Raw genomic sequence first — 21,448 nt, 5'->3', positions numbered from 1 at the left:
CACTTGCCAGGACCTTGTGTTGAACATTTGTATCAAGTTTCCCCTTTTTCCCCCTCCTGGGGCCCCTATTGGGGCCACGCCCTTTTTCTTCGCAAACTTCAAGCGGCTTCCCATGTGGATGCTTTGTGCCAAATTTTGGTCAAAAGCCATCTACTGGTTCTTGAGAAGTAGTCATTTAATGAAGGTTTTTACATATGGCCCCTTTTACACCCCTTATGGGCCCCAAATGGGACATTATCACTTTTTTTCAACATAATTTCATATGTCCTTCACTAAGGGATGCTTTCTACCAAATTTGGTTGAAATTGGTCAAAATTGAATTTTTGACCCGTTTGAGTGGGGCCGTTTTTGACCCGATTTTTTTTTCATTCCCAAACTTTGTAGACCTTGCCATAAGGACTCTAAATATCAAATATGAATTTAATCTGACTGTTGGTTCATGAGAAGGAGATTTTAAAGATTTACCTAATTTTACTCCCTTTTCCCCCCCTTTTTTAACCCTTTTTCTTTGCAAACTTGAAGCAGCTTCCCATGAGGATGCTTTGTGCCAAGTTTGGTCAAAATCCATTCAGTGGTTCTTGAGAAGAAGTTGAATATGTGAAAAGTTAACGACGCACGACGCACGTCGACAGACAAATCATGATGGCAATAGGTCACCATGAGCCTTCGGCTCAGGTGACTTAAAAAGAGAACAGAAAGGAAGCTTACGTCCCAACATATGAATGGATCAGAGATAATCAGGCACAAGATATTTTGACAGGGTTATTTATATACCTTATCTGGAAACTCTATGACTTTACCACTGTTTGATACAAACAAGTATTTAGAATTTGTCTTTAAACGCTTGGATATTTAAATTAAATGTACTTGAATGAACACTTACGGTCAATACCTTTGATCTCCCAAACTTTTTGACAATGCACCTTGACTATTTACTATTGGCATCGGGTTATTAATTTATACAATATTGCCTGCAATCTTATATACATTGTTAAACAGTTAGAAATACTGGTGTATGAACTTCAGTGCACTCCACCACTGACAATGACGTCACATAATATCTTGACAGTATCAGCCTCTACAATAATAAGCAACATGTTGCTTGTTTCTACGAAAAAAAAAAACATAAAATTCAGTACCAGTGATAATGCTCCTTACAAATTTGGCATTTAAAGCTAAAATTATTCATTTTATAATGATAAAGAAACATATTAAATCAACTTATATAACCCAGATAAAAGTATGTGTGGGGTCTTACTGTGGGAAGATACTGGTGAGCCTGAAAAATTAAGCATTGACCAATGACCTCTTACCTTGACTTTACTGTTAGACTCTTCGCATTGTAATGTAATGCTTACCTATAAAAACATTGTTATTTGAACTAATATACATGACAGTGATATTTCTTTACATCTGCCTTGGTATATTTACCGAAGGAGCTAACAACGGTGATTATGTATATACAGTTAATGTGACATAAAAAAAGTTTATACTCAATATAAAAAACAGTTGTCATATAGTCATGTTGCGTAGCAGAATATTTAAAAATGGAATAGCTGCATAAAAATAAGCACAATTTAAGAATTGTTGAATCTACCTAATGCCCCCATGCTTATCATTTTTACATAAACAAAAACAAACAAAAATTTTCTTTTCATCAGTTTTTGACCTCCACTTTATCTTAAAAAAAAAAAAACAATATGCTTTCACATACATATATGTTGATTCTGTAACAAGGTCTCATAAAACTTAATTCATAGAACTTTTAACAAGTAGCATTGGGACTCACTTCAGACTAAAGGAAATCAGGATTTCATGTTTTATTATCTAACATAAAAATTACATTTAAATAGTACAGGTCTTTAAATAAAAACTGCATCTACTTAATACTACAGGTCTGGTCACATTAACAAAAAAAAAACATACAAAACATTATATTTCTTAATTAAAATATCACAAGAAAAGAAACCAAAAAAGAGTCTGGATGACACATAGGCAATCTCATCATGGCAATAGAATGATATACTAAGAAAGACAGACTAGAGGTAAAAGAGATATGGTAATTATATATACATCATGAATACTTGAAGATTCATTTACAGTGTAAATATCCAATCACAAAAATTACATAAATTGACTTATGGAAAACACAAAAGACAGAAAGGAAGATAAATTAAAAAGATCACATCTATTGCTAAATTAAACTCATCCTGAGAAAAACTCCATGAATCTGTTGTACCTTTGATCTGTGTTTGGTATGGAAAGCTATATAGAAAATCTACTAATGTGTTTCCTTTCTAAAAGAAAGTTATTAGGGACTTTTGATTATTCATAGCATGAATTTGAAATCCACTCATTTTTTGTTTCAGGAACAATACTGACATAATAATTGCAGAACCACAACATCGCAAAAATTATCATCACTTACTAATTATCTATCTTTAAAAAGCGTATGAAATATTGATAATAATCTCGACTTTAAAGCTATTATATGGATTCAAAATCACAAGTTTATATATAAATGTCAGGTGATGCAATACTGAGCAGCTACAAATAAAAAGATGATTCTATTTTTTTTCAACACTGGAAATTTTCATAACCAATTAAATAAAAACAAATAATTACAAATGAAGATGATATTAACAAAATTCTATACTTCCCGGGAATTAAATCAAACATATCAATGGAAGGGAGATAATCTAGTTTGAGCTTCCAAAAAAAAATAATATAAATATTCTGATTATTTTGGATTTATATAAATGGCAAATAATGGCATAAAAATTCAAAACAGACAAAATAACTGAACAAGAAATATTTCACACAAAATCACAGAATATTCTGGTATTTCAGGAACAGTTGTAAAGCATTATATTGATAATAATTATTGTTGAAATATGGTTCTAACATCAAACTTAAGTATCAACTTATTTTTTTAATACTAAACTGTTGAAAATTTCAAATTAAAAAAACATAATTGTTAAGATAAGTGAACCCTACAAGAATTTATATGGGGGACAAGTTGCCAACAATTCTATGTTCAAATCATGTATGACTTGAATTTGAGAGAAACTGTTGTAAAATTTGTGGATAAGGATAACCGAAAAGTTTATAATCATTCACATAAATTTTCCACAGCAATTTTAAATGAAAAGGTGGAATCTTCCCATAAAAATCTGCCATGGTGTCTTTTGTTTTCTTTCGTTTGTAAGTGGCACCACGAGCAGGAAACTGAATGGCATCGTCTATGTGTAGATCCCTCAGGATCTGGTCAATATCTTGGTCAATGGTTTCATATTTACCAACGTAGTCATACTGGATCAAACACGGATGACACAATCCTGAGTAATGGGCCCAGTGTTCATTGAATCCTTCCTTCATAATCGTGCTTGAATCTGTTATGTACTTGATAAATTCTATGAACTTCACATCATTTCCAAGTTCTACTGAAGATGCAGAGGGATTTTTCCTGTATCTCCTGACTATTCTTCGACCAAATCTCTTATGAAAATATTCACTTTTCTCCATAAATTTGTTTCTGTAAGCTGAGAGCAATCTTTCTAATGGTTCTCGTACAAATATAATTTTTCTATAACTTTTGATTCTATAATTAATTTCAACTTCAGAATTGAAATCGCTAAGATACTTCAAATATTTATTGTGTGTAAAATGCACGTCACTGCTTTCGATATCAAGAGGATTTGTCGTATTCATTTTACCCGTGAGGAGAAGAAATACCCGTTTCATATTGGTACAGGCCACTTTAGGAATGTAACAAAACATGACTTGATAGGTGTCGTCGACCAGGATGTGGCCGAGCTGACTGGCGACAACACTATTGGGAACCACACCCTTTTTCTCAAGCAACTGGCAGCCCTGATGTAGCGTGGCGAGTCTCTCTTTCTGTATTACATCCGCAGGAATGTTGGCTTTCTATCAAAGACAAAACAACAAAACAACATATACAATATCTGACATTACATTGTATCAGACTACAGATTCAATTACATTTTAATAATTTGAAACTTGGTAGTTAATTATAGCGATGAAATATTAGAGCCATTCTAATCAAATATCAAGCTAAACCTAATTTGTCAAACAAGAACCATCAGTGGAAGTGATTCAATTCAAACAGCACAAAACGATAAAAATTTATAGTTGATAGCAACCACAAGCATATCACCATATGCAGAGAATTTCAGTAGTCCTCACATACTAGGAAATATATTCCTTCCATACTAGGAAATATATTTCTCCCGTACTAGTGTGGCAGGATTGACTTTTAATATAATGTGAATTGTATTGTCTCTGTAATTGTTAAATCTTGTTTATTAGTTTACGTCTATACTGTATCTTGTTCATTAGTCTCATGTATACATAAGTGTTAGTCTCATTATTATCTTTATTTTCATATAGTGTTGTGTGGTCATTGGTCAGCTGAATTTGGTCTTATGTCTTAATTTATTGGTTCTTTTGATTTTGCTGGGTTTTTTTTATTATACATATATATATATACTACTACTAGGAAATATATTTCTCCCATACTAGGAAATATCTTTCAACCATACTAGGAAATAACTTTCAACCATACTTCAACCATACTATGAAATATATTTCACCCATACTAGGAAATATATTTCTCCCATACTAGGAAATATATTTCTCCCATACTAGGAAATATATTTCAACCATACTAGGAAATATATTTCTATATTTCTCCCAGACTAGGAAATATATTTCAACCATACTAGGAAATATATTTCTCCCATACTAGGAAATATATTTCTTTCAACCATACTAGGAAATATATTTCTCCCATACTAGGAAATATATTTTTCCCATACTAGGAAATATATTTCTCCCATACTAGGAAATATATTTCAACCATACTAGGAAATATATTTCTCCCATACTAGGAAACGTATTTCTCCCAGACTAGGAAATATATTTCAACCATACTAGGAAATATCTTTCAACCATACTAGGAAATATATTTCTCCCATACTAGGAAATATCTTTCAACCATACTAGGAAATATATTTCTCCCATACTGGGAAATATATTTCTCCCATACTAGGAAATATCTTTCAACCATACTAGGAAATATCTTTCAACCATACCAGGAAATATATTTGAATTGATAAAATGATAATGCTACCATGTTACCATGCAAGAAGTTTTTGTGGTCTGCCCCTAGGAAACATATTTCATTGGAAGAGCCCTATCAACTAATTCTGATGCTAATAAACCATCAACCTGTCAGGTATTGTAATTATGTACTACAGCCTCTCTCTATATTGAAAGCAATGTGCATTTAAACAAGAATGAGACAAAAACTACAAGCAAACCATGAGATGCTTTACCTTAATTCAGTAACTTGATCAATTTTAAGTTTACAAATCCTAGTATGCTGTATACAGTAATACTTCTATATGTGTGTTGCATAAATACAAGAGCAATGTTATAGGCAACATAACATTACACAGAGGAAAATGCAATTCGCAACTTAAGAAACCAAATACAAAATAAAATGTAAATATACATGTACTACCCTTTTACTGCAGGTAAATTCTGTACCCTTTTGAATAAAGCTTATACAGGTTTATATCTTGAAAACCTTAATTGATAAAACACATCTGAAGAACTCAGACTTTAACCGGTAAATCGTATATCTACAAATTAATAATTTACCACAGACTCAAAGATATCTCAATTATACTATACCTGTAAAGTCGCTTTTGTAGACATGTTGTTTTCAAAAACATTGTCACGAAATCTAGGGATAACTTTCTTTCTGGGTCCTGCAATGAAAATTGAAAAAATGACATAAATAGTATGTAAACATAAACAACAAGAAAATACCAATCAGCTCTGGCATGTGGTGCATTTAAATTTTATTGAATACCATGCAATTTTTCTGAAAATGAATAGAACTTGGAAAAATGAATACAGAATTGCTTGTGTGAATGTTGAAACAATTACTCCAATCAAAACAGATATTGTTCAGAGAATGGTAGAATGTTCCTACTTTTACTGCATGTAAGACCAGATTCAGAAAAACTTTGGAAATGGAATTTTTTATAGTAAAACGAACAAGATCACTTGGTAAAAATTCATCGAAAATGGGGGACTTTTGTAAATGCTCTGTGACATGAACAAGTGGGGGGACAGATCATAGAATATTGTTAAGTACAGTCTTTTATATTTATCATGTTTATATTTACTATGTAATTTACCAACTCTAAAGATTTTGTCATGGCTGGACTCCTTCCTTAGTGAGTAAGAAATGTAAGAGGACATATAACATTCAAAGTGATGTATGTGTGTGCGTAGAGTTTGAGAATCTGTATGTGTGCATGACTTGTGAGTGTGTGTAAGATGCAGGTACCAGCTGTACATACGGTTAAATTATAGTATGATTATACAGGCCCAGATTGTATGTTCTTTCCCTTAAAGGAGTACATGCACCTTATTAATATATAACATGTGATCAGTGCATATTTTGGTGTGTGGGTCTGTGGTTGTGTGAACAAGTGTAGGCCAGTGTATATGTGTGTTAATCCATACTTGTGTTAAGAGAAAATAGCATCAGTGAGTGTATGTATTCTATACATTGAGTGTTAGTAGTTGTGTATCTAGTGATGGCTAGGTCTGTATATAGTATTTGTATCTATTGTATTTATCAACAGTGATTATAGATGACAATTATTTATGTAACTACATAGTAAAATATTTGAAGGATGAATGTGTGAAGCGGTGTGCGAGAGCCACCCTGTGTGGCGGCACAATTTGATTATGAAGGCTGACCCAAAGGCCCCAACGGACCTTGGCAGTCTGCCAATATAATCATGAATAAATGTTTTCAGTTAAAAAAAAAAAAAATACCACTATGTGAACATAGTCATAATCCATACAAGTTCCAATTCAATAAACAGAGCAAAATAATAATAAAAGAAAGATATACACTGAGATTTCTTAAAAAGTACAAGGAAAGAAAGACCAGGTGTTCTGGAAGAGTAAGCATCTTCTGCTTCATCGAGGACATCTGTCATGTAAATCTTGGTCAATCCAAATTGCTTCATGGATAACATCTGCCATGTTACTCTTAGTCAATCCAAGTAAGTAATGTCATGTTCTTAAATGAGAACAAGTTACAAACATTGAAACCAACACGTGAACTAACGAGCATCAAACACATCTAGCTTCATACCATACAAAGAAACATAATATTACATTGTTAAACGTAATATTTCTCATTTATCTCTTTATAAGTGGAACTCGTTCAATCAATTTTCACTTTTGCCTCAATTTTTTTTTCTGTCATAATTTAAGCCTTGTGTTTAGTCTGGGATCTATACCCTACCTAAGAACTTAAAACACACCTTCACCTCAGGTGCTCCATTGAGCCAGTCAGTTGGAAAGTGGCTTGGGCACTACAAAAATGTGAATGACACAAAAAGTGGGTAGAGCTAGTAGGTGAATGCACCAAAAATGTTCACAAAATGAAGGTATTTAAAGTATGGGCATGAGGGAAACAGCAAGCTTCTTGCTCCGTTGACCAGGTTTATTTCCCTTGCCTAGGAAACTAGAAACTTTAAGTCCATTATTTAACTATATAATACAACTTTGGGGGTTGGAGTTCTCAATCAGATGTGAAAAGTTATATGAGGTCACTTGCCTTTACTACATGGGTTATCCCTTGATATGGTTTGACTTTTTATCCATTTGTTTTTTCCCTTTCAATTTCATATAACAAAATTTAACAGTTTCCCGTAATATCAATCATCGGACAGAATAAATTTAAATCCTTCACTTGAGTTTCACATTCATAAAAAAGATAGCTATTCTGTTGTACATATGTACTCATGAAATATGCACTCTGTCCAAATCTGCTTTTCATAAAGACTAGGAAGGAGTAATGAAAAACACACTGCCACCACTTGGGTTTTGAACTAACGACCCTTCAGTCTCTAGTCTGACACTCTACCACTCCACTAAAGGGAAATTCACTCTAGTTGAGGCGAGTAAGGTGACCTGTACTCTCAACTTCTACACATATATTGAAAGGATATCTTGAGTTTCCATCACATATGAGATTAATGAGATAAGGATAGTCATTTCAGCCTACCAGAGATATGCTAAAATAATCAAAAACAAACAAAAGGTGGCATGATTTTTATAAACCAACCAAAATTACGATCCATGTCAGTAGACTGCACATAATGACCCATATCATCACATAATCTAAATTAGACAGTCACAAATATCTGTATAACTATTATGTGGAGGAATTCTAAATCATCAGTCAAAAATACAGAAGCACTATATAGAAGTTAATATACCATCAGCATCAATCTCACTATCTCACTAAAATATTGGCATTCTTGTTCATCTTTCACTAAGTAAAGATACAATGTACTTATAATTACCTCCTCTACTTCGGGAACTGTGTCCTGTAGTTTGACTCAAAAACACAAGCGGTACAACAATGCCAACGATTGCTATACACACGAAAATCTTTCTGGATTTCAACATTTTGTTCACTCGTCTGCATTTCATGTATTTCCGCTCCTTGCCGGTCTGGAAAATGGTCAAGATATAAATTGAAAATAGTTGATATCAAACATCGACTGAATAAAGGGAGAAAAATCATTTCAATATAAAACATAAGTAGCATGTTTTATTCACCAGTCCCTGATGTTAATGTAGAAAATCTAAAGAAGTAACATGTAAAGTCTAAGCAATGCATACCACAAGACAGGGCGTCAGGCTTCTGTGAGCATACGGAGTACTCAGCGTAGGGCTGCTGAGCTGATAGAGTGACCGGAAACTGCGAGTAGGACGATAAAATTCAAGTAGGTTAAAGTCGCGTTTACGGATTTTCCCAAATTTGTTGATGAGAGAGAGAGATTGAAAGTTATTCCAATGGAAGTTCTTTACCGAGACGGCACAATGAACACAAATATTGACGATGTATTGAGTGTCTGGGAGAACGGTTTTAGAAAACTTCTCAACCCTGTGTCTGAGGCAACTGGTCAGCTTGATGGGGGTATTAAAAAGTAGCTGTCGACAATGATGCATACAATTCAGTTTTAAACATGGATATTACATGTGACGAAATGATACATGCTGTTAAAGAAGCAAAATTAGCGAAGTCACCGGATTTTGATACTACGTGAGTTGTTTACCATTCGTCCCTGGCGGTTTGGGAGAATTCCTGCGCCTACTACTTCCGTTTTATGAGCTTTGAGAATGGGCATTTCTACTGTTAAACGAATTCCGTTCCATGCTCCGATGTCGCTGTGAATCGCCGCTACCAGTAGACTTTCTGTTGCCACTGAAGCGATCGCCAGGTTCCAAGATTGCGGCACTTTCGACTATCCTGTCGCGCTTAACACTGAACTTACTGTCTCTTCCAAGTTCCTTTAACACTAAACTTACTGTTTTTGCCAAGTTCCTTTAACACTGAACTTACTGTCGTTACCAAGTTCCTTTAACACTAAACTTATTGTCTTTACCAAGTTCCTTTAACACTGAACTTACTGTCATTATCGAGTTCCTTTAACACTGAACTTGCTGTCGTTACCAAGTTCCTTTAACACTGAACCTACTGTCGTTACCAAATTCCTTTAACACTGAACTTACTGTCGTTACCAAGTTCCTTTAACACTGAACTTACTGTCTTTACCAAGTTCCTTTAACACTAAACTTACTGTCGTTATCAAGTTCCTTTAGCACTGAACTTAATGTCGTTACCAAGTTCCTTTAGCACTGAACTTAATGTCTTTACCAAGTTTCTTTAACAAGGTTCTAGCGTCAGCAGCTATCAATAGGTCCTCCTGAGACATTTCACTTTCAATGAACACATTCTAATAAAGATCCGGTCGTCTTAGAGTCGCTTTCGCGTTGAGCACTGTGACTTTTGGGTCGCGTCACCTAGAGTAGCGATAATCAGGCCTTGTGGCCTTTTCCTTCCCTACGCTCCGACTAGATGACCTGTCATTTAGTGAGATTTAAGCCGTCATGCACGAGCGCTCTCACTTTGTTGAGTGTAATATCTCAATCACTCCTCTCATTTGGGTCCTCAGACATATTTTTCACAACAATTCTACAAGGATTTGATGGGGCAGTTGGGGAAATATCAACAAGATTGTCGTTAAAACCCATTCATTCAAATCCAATTCGCAACTTCCCCACATTTTCATGCATTTTTGAAATCACTGATGCTTTGAGGTTGTTAAGTTCCCCTGTAAGTTTCAGGTCAGCATTGCAGCCACTTTCTCAGCGACATTTTCTCTAAAAAAAAACAAAACCAAATTTCTTCGTAAAAATCGTGTGGATGTTGCTCATACTCTCGGTCAAGTTCATTACTAGGGCCTATACTCTACCCACACTGTCTCCGCACACTACGCTGTGGGTAGGGAGTTCCGACGGGGCACTGTGTATATCAAACTCCGCTAATATTTTACAGTTCTTAACTTTAAATGTTTTAATTTTTTGTTATCAGATTCTAATTCAAACAATATCTTCTGACCTATACCTCGTCTTACCCGGAAAATTACATTCACTGCCAGTTAGATCATCTTGAGTTTCGAGGAGTCTCACCATGACAGCACGAAATCTTCGCCCACAACAATATCAGTTTACAACTGACATTTGTAATCATTGGTGTGAATATATACTGACCGATTCACTTGCAGTAAATAACAACAATAATGACGAATCATGAAAGCATTATCAAAGAAGTGTACAATGTATATACTAGGTTGACGTTGATACTTACATGTACAATGTATATACTATGTTGACGTTGATACTTACAAGTACAATGTATATACTATGTTGAAGTTGATACTTACATGTACAATATATATACTATGTTGAAGTTGATACTTACATGTACAATGTATATACTATGTTGAAGTTGATACTTACATGTATAATGTATATACTATGTTGACGTTGATACTTACATGTACAATGTATATACTATGTTGAAATTGATACTTACATGTACAATTACTTTTAACGAGAAGTGTACGATGCAGCCTTGATTGTAATAAAGACAGTCATTCTTGATTTAGTTTTTTCTGAGTTCAGAATGCTTTAAGATACTTTCGGGAATTTTGAAGAGGTCGGACGAGACAATACTAGATATAAGGTCTATTCGATCAGATATTCATTTAAAAAAGGTGTACGGAAGTGATTACGTACAAGTCACGGCTAATTGCTTTGTTATCTGTTTGCTTTGGTTTTTTCTTTCAAATGACGAAGTGATCCTTATGTAATGGCTGTAATGACAATCTTTGTACTGTGCAAGTTTATACAGAACATCTTCTCATTCGAATTTTTTCCATATCTAACTTTAATGAAGATACAGTCCAATGCACACACATTTGTACATATACCTATATAAATATGTAGAGAGATAGTGAGTAACTCAAGTAAGATCTTCTAAATTGACAAATTCATTATATACTATGGCTATTTATATCCTCTCCCATGAACACATAGTAATTATTTTCTCACGGTATTGCATTACCTGCGCACAGCTCATATTTCAGAAGTTTGCTAACGCCATCCCACAAAGACCCATGCACCACTTGGCTCGTCATCATTAAGTTTACCCACTCCACACTAAGGAACGAAAGACATTGGAATGGTTAAATTAAGATCTGTATTTTAATCAATAGATCACATTTTCCTATATTGCAATAGATTTGATCAGGAAAGAAAATATCTCATTGCCGAATTTAAAAGAATAAAAATCCAATAAATATCCATCAACCAGGTTTTAAAATCACGTGAAAATGAAAGACTAGTCCATTGACTGCTCGTCGAATTCCTAAAGAAAAACCGACTACTTGGACAAAATATAAAAGGTAAACAGAACGGTCGAAGGGAGACAACTCCCAAATATCAGTAACCTACACAACGTTATACGCAATAGATAGGATCCCCAGGTTACCCGGGGAGACTGTACCAGAGAGGATTACTACTGCCCTCTCATTCATTGGTACATACTGACATCTCTTGAGGTATACGGTGTCCTTCTCTGTGCCCTGTCCCCAGCATTCACATTTGTGACATAATCTGAAACAGTTCAAACAAATAAAAAAACACACAAGTAAACACGCTCCTTCAAGTATTTGTTAATACAAACGACTAAATAGAAAGAAAAATGCACAAACAAAGTCCACATTCAAGACTCTATGGCCACTTTAGATTTAACACACCAGGAACCTCCGGTTACAATGGTCATGGACTGGTTTACAGTCGTATTCGGGTCTTCAACATTGGCATGTAGCATATGGAACACTGTTAGGCAGGACATTAGTGACAAACAGTTCTCAATAATTAATATACACAACTGTTTACTCAACACTGGCTATAAGGTAAAAAAAACACGAAATCTAAAATATCACACAATTAATTTCAACACACAACTATACATACAATATAACACAATATACAAACCAAATAAACACTATACAAGACCGACCAACAAACTACCTGCCCATCCCCATCCCACACACCATATAAATAGTACTTATACACAAACCGCAGGATGTACATAATAGTATATAGCGTATATTAGACACTTCCCACTTCAACGTAACTTATAGTGCCGAAACATTTCAAATAACCGTTACATTTATCTACCATATAACCGTAACATTTATCTACCATATAACCGTTACATTTATCTACCATATAACCGTTACATTTATCTACCATATAACCGTTACATTTATCTACGATATAACCGTTACATTTATCTACCATATAACCGTTACATTTATCTACCATATAACCGTAACATTTATCTACCATATAACCGTTACATTTATCTACCATATAACCGTTACATTTATCTACCATATAAGCATTACATTTATCTACCATATAACCGTTACATTTATCTACCACGTAACTGTTACATTTATCTACCATATAACCGTAACATTTATCTACCATATAACTGTTACATATATCATACAGTCAAGGAACGAGGCAAATGGTCGTTACAACGTAGCTATAGGTAAGCCAGAAAAAGATGCAATTTTTTTCTTGTTTATAACACTTAGTATAACAGTTTGTATCTCTCCCATGTACTCAAGTTGACTTCGACACACCTGCTTCTTTCTGTGCTAACAAGAAGGTTCCATTTAGACCGATATATCTTGTTTCTTATTCATTGTAAACATATGTTTCCCGAGTGTAATTATTGTCGATATAAAATCAATTGATCACCGACCCAACCGTTGTGATTTCATTACAGATTTGCTGGTCTGGCTGTAGTAACTATAACGACGGAAACACTTCATCATTTATGAATTAGGTAAACAGAAAAAAGAACTCAATCTTATATTTTGAAATTAATCCAGTAAGGGAGATAACCAAAACATGAACCTGTATTTCGAAATAAGTCGGAACCGTATAGTTATGTGATATCTGTCACTGCCTCAAAGATTTCCAAATTAAAATCCTAAACGCCACAGCAAATCTTGCTGCTATTTTTTGTTGTCTTATGATTATGCCTCGCTTCATTCTCTTAAAATTCTGTAGGACATGAAAGCCTTGAGAAGTAGACGAACGAAAAAGCACACACAACAGGTGCTCGAAATGTGGATCATATCACAGACATATCGTCATGGAGTTTAGAATAGGCAAAATGTTTCTCTGATAGTTTTCTACGTATAACAACAAGTATCACTGCAGATCATCCAATGTGTGTAGAATATATTCAGGTAAGTTCCGAGGGAAGATATATCTATAACTACACTCGAACATGGAGCATTATCAACACAAAAAACTAAGAAAATACCGACATGTCAACAAAGTTTTAATTCAATAAAAAAAAATTCGGCGAAGCTACATAAGTTAAGAAAAGAAGATTTATATGGAGACTCCTGAAATTGTAAAAGATGGAGAAGACCAGATGTTACGGTAGAGTAAGCGTCTTCTGCTTCATCGACGACACCCATCATGTAAATCTTGGTAAATGTAAGTAAGTAATGTCATGTTCTCAAATGAGAACAATGTAAACAACAAGGGAACCACCAAGTATACTTTTGTAACGAGTATCAGATAAATCCAACTTCATATCGTACAAAGAAAAAAGAACGGTTTATAATTAAGTCATTTGTGGTTGATAAATCATGCGTAAACAAAATGAAACTGTCCACCATGACCACAAGGAACAACATATATACAAGAAAAGAGCGTGTTCTGAGTAAGATATAAGCCGATAATTGAACAGTCTCATAAATGTAGTACAAACATATATATTATCACAGAACAAATTCAACTGTGAAATTCGTATTTCTTTACTCAAAATGGAATGTAGCTTCTGACAATTTTATTTCCATCGCATACGCTAAAAGGAAAACTAAACAAAACATATTATACAAATCGGATTAGATCTGGGAAACCAGTTTTTCTTCTGTAATCTTTTGGATGAACAGTTTATTCTTGTCGAATTTGTTGTTTTCGGTATTTAATGCTTAATCAACTTTTGAGTTACAGTCCACAAAGTTGGTTATGAAGTTTTTCTCCGTGTGTTGTAGAAAGTATAAAATATAAAAAAAATCTGTAAAACAATGAAATGCTAGGTCTTTGTCTGACCATGGAAAATGTATAGATTCAAAATAAGCTACCATAAACAGTTGTCGTTAATTTTGTTAATGAGTACTTGTGAAACAATCAATCTTGAATTCGATACTCTGAGTAATTTATCGACTAAGTGCTGTGTACGGATATCTTCCCACATCATCGTCATCTTCTGGAATTTTGAAGGATTCATGGTGGCTTTGTTTTTTGTTTTTTGTTGTTGTTTTGGTTTTTTTTTTTTTTTTTTTCTCTTGTTTTTGTTTTTGTTTTTTTATTGTATATTTCTCTGAACGATTTATTCGAAATAATTCTAGGTAAAATTAATATTTATTTATCTACAATACGTTTCTAAAATTAATATCTCAAAAAGTTTTATATTCCGACAGAAGTAACAAATATATTATAAAGAAGAGTTGTAAGCATATGAAATTATTGGGAATTAGTTCCTTCCGGAGAGAAACCTACGATATAACATCGAGTTGTCTTTCTTGGCTCAGTGAAGCCACGGTCCTCCAGGTGTAACAATGCTTTCGACAGACCATGGTCTATAAAATAATCCTATGTTACGTTGTCACACTGTCGGTTTGTACACATTGAGGTATTGAGGCGGGGCAGGTGATACCAGGAATGCAAAAATCCAATTTAATGGCAATTTCATCAGATTCGTGTTTACAGATAGTCGGAATGATCCAAAGAGAATCTCTTGGTCAACAAAGCGGTATACAGACGTCATCACAGTTAAAAGGACCAGGTGTCGGTAAATTTGAAGAGCGAATTCAGGACTGGACTCTATGGAAATATTGCATTACAGATTATTACCCACTTGACTATTGGTGTTAAAATTGCCACACCTTGAAAAGCTATTGCAGACAGTTTTCGTCGGCGTGTGGTTTTGTTTAAACAAAATGTCTTGTCAAGTCTGCATAAAATGGAGCGTGTTAATGTGGTATTTTTACAAAATAACAAAATACAACAGTACAAAGAAATAGGTTAATTACCTTGGTCATTGTTAGAGTTCTAGGACTAAACTTTATTAATCTGAAACGTGTTTAAGGAAATCACTGTATGAATATTAGAAAAGTCATTGTTTAAACATGACGACACAAAATCATGAAATTGGATTTAAAAAGATGCAATTTAATCATATAGCAAACATCAAAGTAAACATGTTTAATGTCTGAAAAGTTCATTTTAATATACATGTGGTTTGGTTCGATAAATCCGTACTTCGATCTTTTCTAGTATAGTGTATGGACTTTCATTGAATGAAATAAACATTAATATCCAATGTGTATTTTTAAGAATTCGTTAAAACGACAGATCAAAGAAAACCCTTAAGAGTGTGTTAAATGTCATATAAGGCAAATGGAAGATAAAACACAAACTTTAATGGAAATTCTAAACATATGACGTTATGAAGCACAAAACCATTCAGATCACAATAATACTGTTTTTTTCTGAGCCCCTTTTAAAAATGCTCTACATTGTGCCCTAACATTTGCCTACACGTGGTACAGCATGCCTCAACCACGTGGAGATATCATGTAATCATTGGTCTTTTACCAGTAGAACACTTAAATTATAGATTTTTAGTCTGTGTTCATTGCAACGCAACTATTATCAATAAAAACATACGTTTATACAAGCAGGTGGGCATAAGGAAATGCTTTCTCGGATAGTGAAGGCCATATTACGTCATATCCAAAAGGCTATCATATCGGTAAGGTAGGTAGGGCTCATAAAGAAAAATTTAACTTCCGTTTCCAATCTCTTATATCCACACGATATCCACATGGTAATTTTTCAGTCCAAAACGTTAAGATTTGATTGGACGAGAAAAACGTCTGATTCAGTGACGTCATTTAACGTTCCATAATGTTTGCACACATCTTATGAATTGTCTTTAAGGAATTTAGGTATCTGGATATCGCTGATGTATACAAATTTATGCAATAGCCTAATCTACAGCCACGGGTAGGGACTTTTATCAAATATTTGCAGATCCTTCAAAACTCCTAAGTCAATATATTAAGATATGTGTAACCTTAAATGGCATTCTCTGAATGACTCGAATAGAACAATGTCAACAGAATTTATCAATGAGAGAGTATGGCCATTCAAAGTCTCCGGTCAATATCTTCAATCGGTAACAGGAAATTTTATCATCCAAAAATAAATATATAATACAACATGATTTGTAGTTTGGTGTGATGCGTCCGTAAGAGTTATGTCCCTTTTCCTGTCTGGATAACGAGTTCTCATGTATGTTGTAAATTCAAGTATGCTAGTGTTAGCAGCACCGTCAACAAGTACCTTCTTGGAAATATCATTTAAAAGGCACACGCATTACTTAAGATTGGAAACCATCCATTACTTGATAAAGTTTTATGAAAATAGTGAATTCATTAACCGGAATTATCGAACATTTTTGGCACGTGATAAACCATTTGGAAGACTGTAGCGAAGTTTGTAAATAAACATTAAAGTTTTCGCCAACTGCCTTGTTAATCTATATCAATGAAAGTCGAATGATTTATATCCAGGATACACTTATATATGAAATTGTCCTTTTGATTAATTATGATATGTATAACATGTATAAGTTGCATCAAAAATTAAATGTGTCTATTTGATGATTTGTATTAAGTTTTCAAATATATTATCTTGCCTGCAAAATTTTAGCGATTGCTCTACATACGATTTTAATATTTCCATCTTTTAAAAAATCAAAATTTTATTTGATTAAATATTAATAACTATGATCTGTAGTTCATATATAGGAGAACCAAAACTCTGTTCAGATACGTTGGTCCGATACGGTGATAATACATATATGGTCACCACACACTCACTATAATTTTGATAATTTTACACATAAGCTAAAGCAAAGCAAACAGTTTAAATTATTATTAGAATATATTAAAAAACGTTATATTTTCCAAGAATGTGAAATATGTCTCGAATTGGAACGAATTACTTATTACTTTATGCCTGTGAAATGTAATATAATTTCACTTTGTTTAAAAAAAACATTTCCAGTTTGTTCTAAACATTTTGTACTGTAGTTTATCATAATTATCATTATTTCCATTTTTTTTTTCATCTACAAAAATTCATTAGAATTTATCTCGGGACACTTTGTAGATATGGGATATTGAAATATATTGCCGTTTTTGTAATATTTAAAAACAACAAAAACAAAAAATAACGACACGCCAACAGAATTTTTTATTAAAACACGTATTCGATGAAAAACTTGAGAAAATATGGACAAACTGAGGAAAAGTCCTTACACCTAAATTTACTTCTAATGTCTCTGATATCCAGTTTCAATATATATTTACCGTTCACTATTAATCAATGACTTCCCAAAGAGCTGAAGAGCTCCTTTGGGTAATTTATTGGTCGTATAGGCAAAATGATCATACTAACAGTCCTTTTCACGTTTAAGTACTATATGAACACATGTATCGAAAATAAAACATTATTGATTAATTTTTATAAACTACCCATAAGTCTGACCGAGAGCGATTCATTTAAAATCAATAAACAGCACTCAGTAAATAAATCGATATGTATATATATATATATCGTATTCTGATTTGACTGTATACATTCTAATTCTGGTTATCGGGCCGTTTTTATCATTTTTATTTCAAATTTATTATCAGAGCAGTTCAGGACTTTAAACCATTTAATGTACCAGTAGTATATATGTATGTAGTATTTTATTTGTGGTTAGGATGTACAGGGCGTGGCAGTAAATATGTTTATCTAATTTAATCTCGTTTTATATTCATGGTAATATAAAATTTAATATATAGGTATATTTACTTACGTCTTTGATTGATCGTTTTTTATTTTTCTGTTCAAAGCAGATAAAATATTATGAATGCAATTTTACTTGAACATAACCATGATATTCTACAATAAAATATAATTTTGAAAATCGCCCATACTTCATGGTATTAAATAATCACCGAGCACTTTTAGTTTCGTTACATAATTTATATAACAAAACCAAATGGAATAGATTGAACCCTGTTTTTCACTGAGATTTAAAACTCATGTTAGAGTCAGAAAACCAAAGTATTTCAGTTTTATTCATCAAAATATAGTACAAAGACATAAAAAGTGGAAATCACCTTTAATACAAATTATAATTTGATACGGTATTATCAAAAATTATTTAGAATACAACCTATAGACGTTTAGTCCATCCTGGACTCTTCAGTGGTAGTAGTGACTGTGTTAGGAGATTATGTATATATGTGTGATACGATATGTGTTGATATAATACACCAGACCAGCGGAATTGTTGGTATTCCGGTTTTTTATATATATATATGTATATTTTTATTAGTAATTTAGTGCTCATTAAAGTAACACAGAATTTCACCATCCATTTATATCCATCTTTAAAAATCTTATTAGGAACACAGACGCAAATAACTTTTTTCACATTTTTTCTCAAATGATACACACCATGGATACAGAAACTGAATATCTAGGAATATTTGTTCCTGTTATTGAGTCAATGTTATGTAGGAGGCAAGCAATATGATGTTATCGTAATAGGCAGAGGGTAGGGGTTAATGAATAAGATAACCGTCGTGCACTTTTACTTAACACTACGCATTCTTAAGGAATTATTATATGTTACAAGGAAACACAGGACAGAGAGAGAGAGAAAGAAAATATTATACATACTTGGGTATTTACACACACCTGTTAATATAATCATGTTTTCCTGCCAGATGTACTACAGACTTGCACATTTGAAAAAATTGTAAACCGCAATTTCGTCCATAGATATATGTTTATGAAGTGTGTAGCGTAACCTTCGAAATGTCTCAGATTTTTACATTTGATTTACTATAATCAACAGGCAGGAAATAAATAAGAAAAACATTCAAAGTATTTAAATGAAAAAAATATGTAATTCAAATATTTTAAAGCTGACTAACGTTAACGGGTGATAATATAGCACGTGGCCTTAGTTTGTTTTAAACTGTCAGAAGAATTTTGGTGAGTAATCGGATGACATGCAATGCGACAGGTTGGTCTATAGAGAAACTTTGATAGGATCACAAATAGCTTTAAATTTTGTGGTAGATAAAAAAGGTATCTGCCGGTACTGTCATTCATTAAGTCATGTTTCTTTTGAGAAATAAACGATAACGACTAATATCTATTGGCATTGCGTCGACTTCACAGAATTACATTTGTCAGTAAGTGATCGTGATGAGCTCAATGTATTTCAAGTTAAATGTACACTACATATAAAATGCTACGCTACTTACATTCTGAGAGAGCAAGGACTGATTTGACACAGACAAGACAATAATGTTAATACTGATACATCGATACACATATTTATCAATAAAGAAATTGTGATTTAAATATAATTTTACGTTCTATAGAAAATGTGTTTGAATTGTTTAGGATCTGCTCCATTACAACAGACCATCATTGACATTCTAATATATTAATATTGAAGCTGATAATATTTTCTTCTTTTGAAAGTCTTACCGACCTGTTCTCACTGTAGACACAGAAGATATGGATGATGTCGCTTTATATCAAGTATTTTGACAATCAGTCTATTAAACCAAATGTAGCATTATACGGAAAATAAAGCTAAAATATCAACTTCGGATAACCTATATCTTAAATACGTTCGTCAGCTTCAATAACAGTTGTGATTTATTACACATAAGTAATACATATATATATATATTGTTTATCCAGCGATTAATGAACACCAAGATAAGCATTGACTGAACAAACGGGACTGGATACTGAGGAAGCTGGTTCAGTGTTGATTGAACAAAGGGGACTGGATACTGAGGAAGCTGGATTAGTGTTGATTGAACAAAGGGGACTGGATACTGAGGAAGCTGGTTCAGTGTTGATTGAACAAAGGGGACTGGATACTGGGGAAGCTGGATTAGTGATTGAACAAACATGACTGGATGGTGAGGCAGCTGGATTATTGACTGAACAAACGGGACTGGATACTGAGGAAGCTGGTTCAGTGTTGATTGAACAAAGGGGACTGGATACTGAGGAAGCTGGATTAGTGATTGAACAAACATGACTGGATTGTGAGGCAGCTGGATTATTGACTGAACAAACATGACTGGATACTGAGGAAGCTGGTTCAGTGTTGATTGAACAAACGGGACTGGATACTGAGGAAGCTGGTTCAGTGTTGATTGAACAAACGGGACTGGATTGTGAGGCAGCTGGATTAGTGACTGAACAAACTGAACTGGATAGTGAGGAAGCTGGATTAGTGTTGATTGAACAAACGGGACTGGATACCGAGACAGCTGGATTAGTGTTGACTGAACAAACGTAACTGGATACTGAGGCAGCTGGATTAGTGTTGACTGAACAAACGGGGCTGGATACTGAGGCAGCTGGATTAGTGTTGACAGAACAAACGGGACTGGACACTGAGGCAGCTGGATTAGTGACTGAACAAACGGGACTGGATACTGAGGAAGCTGTATTAGTGACTGAACAAACGGGACTGGATACTGAGGCAGCTGGATTAGTGACTGAACAAACGTGATTGTATACTGAGGCAGCTAGATTAGTAAATGAACAAACGGGGCTGGATACTGAGGCAGCTGGATTAGTGTTGACAGAACAAACGGGACTGGACACTGAGGCAGCTGGATTAGTGACTGAACAAACGGGACTGGATACTGAGGCAGCTGTATTAGTGACTGAACAAACGGGACTGGATACTGATGCAGCTGGATTAGTGAATGAACAAACGTGATTGTATACTGAGGCAGTTAGATTAGTAAATGAACAAACGGGACTG

General features: G+C 33.8%; 1 protein-coding gene across 1 annotated transcript; it reads right to left on the bottom strand.

The window, feature by feature from the left end:
- Window positions 1-2,844: 2,844 nt before the first annotated feature.
- LOC132559165 (carbohydrate sulfotransferase 11-like) lies at window positions 2,845-8,797 on the bottom strand. The gene is made up of 4 exons (XM_060223779.1): window positions 8,749-8,797; window positions 8,427-8,577; window positions 5,722-5,798; window positions 2,845-3,930 (listed from the first exon to the last, which is right to left on the bottom strand). Exons 2-4 carry the CDS (start codon window positions 8,554-8,556, stop codon window positions 3,043-3,045), a joined length of 1,095 nt encoding a protein of 364 aa, XP_060079762.1. The 5' UTR covers window positions 8,557-8,577; window positions 8,749-8,797; the 3' UTR covers window positions 2,845-3,042.
- Window positions 8,798-21,448: the final 12,651 nt, after the last annotated feature.

The sequence above is a fragment of the Ylistrum balloti genome, unplaced genomic scaffold (assembly GCF_031769215.1).
Source record: "Ylistrum balloti isolate Yb309-2 unplaced genomic scaffold, AGI_CSIRO_Ybal_v1 Utg370868, whole genome shotgun sequence".
NCBI lineage: Eukaryota > Metazoa > Mollusca > Bivalvia > Pectinida > Pectinidae > Ylistrum > Ylistrum balloti.
The sequence above is the reverse complement of the archived record's forward strand: the minus strand, read 5'-3'. Positions and strand labels throughout refer to the sequence as shown.

Bases quoted from the DNA above. Each gene is read 5' to 3' on its own strand.
- LOC132559165 (XM_060223779.1), bottom strand. From the start codon at position 8,556: ATGAAATGCAGACGAGTGAACAAAATGTTGAAATCCAGAAAGATTTTC. The intron at 5,799-8,426 runs GTAATTATAAGT...TTTTCATTGCAG, and splicing joins CAGTTCCCGAAGTAGAGGAG to GACCCAGAAAGAAAGTTATC. The intron at 3,931-5,721 runs GTATAGTATAAT...TGTCTTTGATAG, and splicing joins CTACAAAAGCGACTTTACAG to AAAGCCAACATTCCTGCGGA.